We start from the raw sequence: 5,000 nt of genomic DNA on the forward strand, positions 1-5,000 counted from the left end.
AGTCCTACCAAAAATCAGTGTGTCTCCAAAATGTCCAAGTAGTAATTTTGCTAATTTCAGGTATTTGCATAAATATGCTTACATATAGCAAACAGAAAGATATATGTGATTTGGCCTGTGTGCCACAGTAAGGCTGAAAAATATTTCTATATAAAAGAAAGGCTGAATATCCTCAGGAAAAAAAACACCCCAAAAGAAAGGTTTGTGATTAAATTCTGACTGGCATTACTTTGGATGATAAAACATGTCTGAGATATAAGCAGACAAATACAGCTAGGATTAAAAAAGGTGAATGAACTAATCAAATCAGGGTGGAAAATAGAGTACAGGTGTAAAACAGTGAAAATTAGGAGCTTTACAGTATCTTGAATCTGGGATATTATTCAATTGTGTTATCAGTAGTAGCATTAATAATAATAATAATAATAATAATAATAAAACCTAATCTAAATAATTGGGTAAGCCAGCTAAGTTAGTGGTATGACTGGAAATGTCTAATCTTGTCTGAGAAGCTTGCCTGTGAGGTGACAGTGTGCAGTCGATGGCTGGTCTCTTGGTCTGAGGGATGGGGTAAAGCGGGTACCGGTCCCCATGGCGAATCATCACCTGCACAAACAGCAGCTTGTAGTCCGCCAGGCTGTGACCTACAAACAAGAAACAAACACAAGTTTGAGTCTGTGCTTATTATCCTGTCTGAACTCATAAATTCATTCCTATAAATTTAGTTGTGTGTGTGCAGAGGTGTATAACCCACCCTCACGTGTGTGTTCTGTGCGATTAGGCAAGTTGCAGTATCGGTAAGCATCACTGATCGGGTCAAGCTCTGGTGGCTCTGTATGAACCGCAGCATTTACTCTCTTCCTGTTTTTGCCGAGAGTCCCATCTTCTGTCAACGGACTGGTTGGCATCGGTTGCACTGATAGAGGAAAGAGAAAGCAAGAACATGAGAGAAAAGAGTTTCATTTTCAATCTGTAGCACTTATCCAGAAAAACACAACACATAGATTCAGTCTGACTAAAGTCTCAGTGTACTGAGCTAACATTGCAGCTTTGTGTGAAGATCACGTCAGCATACCACTCATTTCTCACACACCCATTATAAACCCATGCCTTCTTTTTTAAATGAGTGTAACCTTCTATCCAAGACCGGTCTTTTTCAAAAGATATTGTGTTGCAACTTTGCATAGTGAATTTCCACTCGAAATTTTGAGATACACTATGCATACATATTAATTATACACTATGTTCTTTGAACCAAAACGTTAATCAATGAAGGTATGCTGTGTGAAGTAGCTCATTTCTAAAATGAAACATATGATCATTTTTTGCTCTTTAACACATTCCACCAAACCAATTAACTTTCCAGCCAAATCCATGCCCTCGTTGTAGGTGATCAAGTCACAGTGACTTGTCACTAATTTGAATAAAACTCTGAAAGTCCTTAGAGGATCTGGCATCATTTTAACAACAGTGTCTTGTAAGAATTATGGGCATTAGCAAAATAAATGGCATGCTGCCATCAGAAACTGGTCACCTGCTGCTTGCTGTATGATTTAAATTTCTAATTTAAATACAAATTTGATAAAATATCGGCTGTATGGAAAAACCCATACTGATAGTTTTTCCAGGTTGCTTTACACAGTAGGAGAGTGGCCTCTAGAAGTAAATCACTAATGCCAAATCAAAAAACTTTTTTTTATTCATTTTGGATGAAACTGTTTATTTATTTGAAGTGTAACTTTTTGTTTCAGTTTGAATGCATGTCTTATATTTTACTTTTTTAATATTTACTTTATTAATTTTACCACATTTTCAACACTGTTTTTGTATTTGTTCCTGTTCCTTTTAGTAATAAAGTTTTGTAATATTATACATGGAGTTTTATGCTTTGTTTTGTTTTTTATGCAGTATCTATGTTAAAAATCGGTTTATTAATCGATCCAACCTAACTATCAGTATCAATAACATCCACTATTGGTTGAACTCAAACATATATATTATGCTTTAAAAAATAAATGTTTGAATATAGAAATGTTAGAAAATAAAAATATACAAAATAAAAATCATTTTTACTAAAACTATACCATAGAGCAAAATCTTTTAAAGAATATTTTTCAATGATTGTGCCAGTTTGTTGACTGGAAATTTTAAATCATTAAAAAAAATACAATACTATAAATAATACTTGTGGCATTGATTGTATTGTTTTTCTCAGTCCTCATTTTCTCCAAAGCACATACACCCAACAAACTAAAATAGCCCAACTTCATTTTAAATTCCTGGCTCCTGTTTGACACTAGGAAATTTCCTACAGACAGTGCAAGTCAAAGTAAGTTCACCAGACTGATTTAACCTAAAACATAAAATAAACCTATCAACTAAACTATCCAGCAAAATATTGTCTCGGGCAGATGTTAAAACCACAGACACACGCTAACACACACATTTACCATCATCTCAATTCAAACTTACCAACAAACAGGAGAAGTATTAGATGTGCCTGGAAATAAGTCGGCATTTTGGAAGTGTGTGTGCACTTTAGTGAGAACATCTGCAAAGCGTCTGAATGTGTGTGTGTGTGTGTGTGTGTGTGTGTCCACTTCTTACTGAAGTCTATTCAGAATCAAGCCCCTTTCCCTTGTTCCCACCTGGTTACACACTCTGACCAATCCACAGACACACAGAGCACATGGCAGGTCCCCACATAGCAGGAGCCAGACAAAGAGCTCTTTGTAGCCTGTAGCCTGTAGCCTTGCCACAGCCTACAAGCAGGCATAGAGGAAAGAAAAAAGATGGAAAGACGGCGTTTCCATCTGGATAAAGGAAGCCCTAAAGCTTGGTTTTATCCGCTGACATTTATGTGTAAGCTCAAATTACTCTGCAGCATAAAAACTGTCTAGCATTGAGGGTTACTCTAACCTAAGTAAGGCCGGTGATTGAAGTTTTGGCGTGATGGGCTGTCGAATCTGTAATTCATTACAAACTGAGAGTCTGTTTCTGATCCCTCTTGTGTTTACCTGTAGCATATGTGATCTAGTTTACTAAAGTTACAGTACAGTAGATAGATTTGGAAAATGTTTTCCAAATCACTTGTATGTTCAGTGTAAAATATATATAGACCTGGCAACCCTGCCCACTCATTACTGTGTGGTGGTACGTATCGGAGAACTGAAAGACAGAGCGATAGAATTTTAAATGAAATTCCGTCCTACATTTCGCCTGCTTTCAGCTCCTGTTTGTAAAGAATGAATAAGTAATGAGCTCACTGGGACTGTGTGAGACAGAGAGAGAGAGGGGAAAGTCAGAGAGAGAGAGAGAGAGAGAGAGAGAGAGAGAGAGAGAGAGAGAGAGAGAGAGAGAGAGAGAGAGAGACACAGGAGAGAAAATGAGGAAAATGCTGACAGCCAAGACCACAAACTCAGCCTGACTTGTTCAAGATTAACAATAAAACAACCAGGAAAGGTATTGTGGATCTGGAAAAAGTGTTGCTCCATAATTTTTCTGTTAGAGCTCTTGGACAAACAACATTTTATGTGAACTGTGCTTTTGTGTGCTACAACCTTTTATCGCTGACTGCCTTCATACTGACGCAACAGTAATTAGAGCGCATATGGGTGCTTAATACTGGAGATCGAGACAGGAACAGCATGCAGAGTCAACCAAGTTCACCAACACGTGTAAACAAGCACTGAAACACCTTATTCTGTGGCTTGTCTTATATCTGTAACCTAATCATCATCAACAGAAGCAACAACAACCTCGTTTTGGAACTGCATGTCAATTCCATCATCTAATAAAGTTTGTAAAAACTCCACCTAACCGCTTCCTAATCCACTATTCAACGCTATTTCCACAACTGACTGAATGAATGGATGACTTTTTTTTCACTCACCGAAATGCATACCTACTTCCAAAGGTTTCTCTTGGCTGCACTGCTTTCAGTGTGTGTATGTGGATGTTAGATTTTTTTGTCCAATCATTTTGTGTACTGATTATGTGCTGCCATGTCAATCTAATCTGCCCAGGGCCTTCAAAGTCTGTACTGCTGGCTCTTTGGTCATAGAGAATTTTAGCAACGGCTCTGTTTCTTTAACCAATCAGATTTCAGATACACCTAGCAGGCCCAGAATAACGTCAGCATTTTTCCCGTCCTCTGATTGGTTGTTCAGAGGGAAACTGTTACAGCCAAGTTCGACTGGCAAAACACATGTGTAACTCTGCACATACAGCAGAGTTAGACTTTTTATGCCTACGGAGGAAGAGAAATTGATTTTGTCTCGGACATACTTAAAGATACATTTTCCAGAAAAGTTAGACATCGTGAGGAGGAACCCCGAAGCTAGCTAGCTTGTTTCAGCCCGGGAAAGGGTTCATTCACCACTTCCAGACCAGTGAATACAAGCAGGACCACTGGCTTACTATGATTCAAAAACAGTTGATTTGATGTTAAACTTTGGATATTCTTGCGAAAATGTTCCACATTCGTTTACATAGATATTCATTTTTCTACCTTCTGTTGTTCTGCTGGAAATTTCTAATCAAATACACACGGAGTGAGGTCTATTGTTTGTTGTGTCGTTCACTATCAAGATATAATATATTTGTCGTAAACGCCCACCACAATGTAGATTCAATAGAGTCTAGGAGAAATTCTTCCCGAGGGACACACAATCTCACACACACAACAATCCAGGGAAATTGCTATAGTGGTGTACAGCATATAAACATTAAATGGTTATCAGACAGGATGTTGGCAGCCAGAGCCTCACAAAAACACACACACACAAACTTACAGTATTGAATGCTGAAGCTCAGCACAGCTAGCACCACACCAATCACCAGCAGCAGGATAAAGCGGTTCCGTGCCAGCATTGTGTTGTGATTGGTGCAGACACCTGTCCATCAGCCATCCATGCCCTGCCCACTTTTTTGCCACCTGAATGCCACAAAAGAATAATAAATTGTATTAAACACAGCATTTTTATACATACAATGCACAC

General features: G+C 38.2%; 1 protein-coding gene across 5 annotated transcripts in view; it reads right to left on the bottom strand.

Annotated features, from left to right (window-relative positions):
• The window catches only part of pxylp1 (2-phosphoxylose phosphatase 1), a 14,844-nt gene that overhangs the window by 4,618 nt on the left and 5,226 nt on the right, over window positions 1-5,000 (bottom strand). For 4 of the 5 annotated variants that reach the window (XM_046862569.1, XM_046862571.1, XM_046862570.1 and 1 more), the window contains exons 2-4: window positions 4,794-4,936; window positions 755-916; window positions 518-644 (exon numbers count right to left, since the gene is read on the bottom strand). In XM_046862569.1, coding sequence (XP_046718525.1) covers window positions 518-644; window positions 755-916; window positions 4,794-4,872 — 368 coding nt within the window. In that variant the 5' untranslated portion in view covers window positions 4,873-4,936. Of the gene's footprint in view, window positions 1-517; window positions 645-754; window positions 917-2,472; window positions 2,624-4,793; window positions 4,937-5,000 lie in introns of those variants that run through there. The other variant, XM_046862573.1, reaches the window with a different exon arrangement.

The sequence above is a fragment of the Silurus meridionalis genome, chromosome 12, assembly GCF_014805685.1.
Source record: "Silurus meridionalis isolate SWU-2019-XX chromosome 12, ASM1480568v1, whole genome shotgun sequence".
In the NCBI taxonomy this organism is placed as follows: Eukaryota; Metazoa; Chordata; class Actinopteri; order Siluriformes; family Siluridae; genus Silurus; species Silurus meridionalis.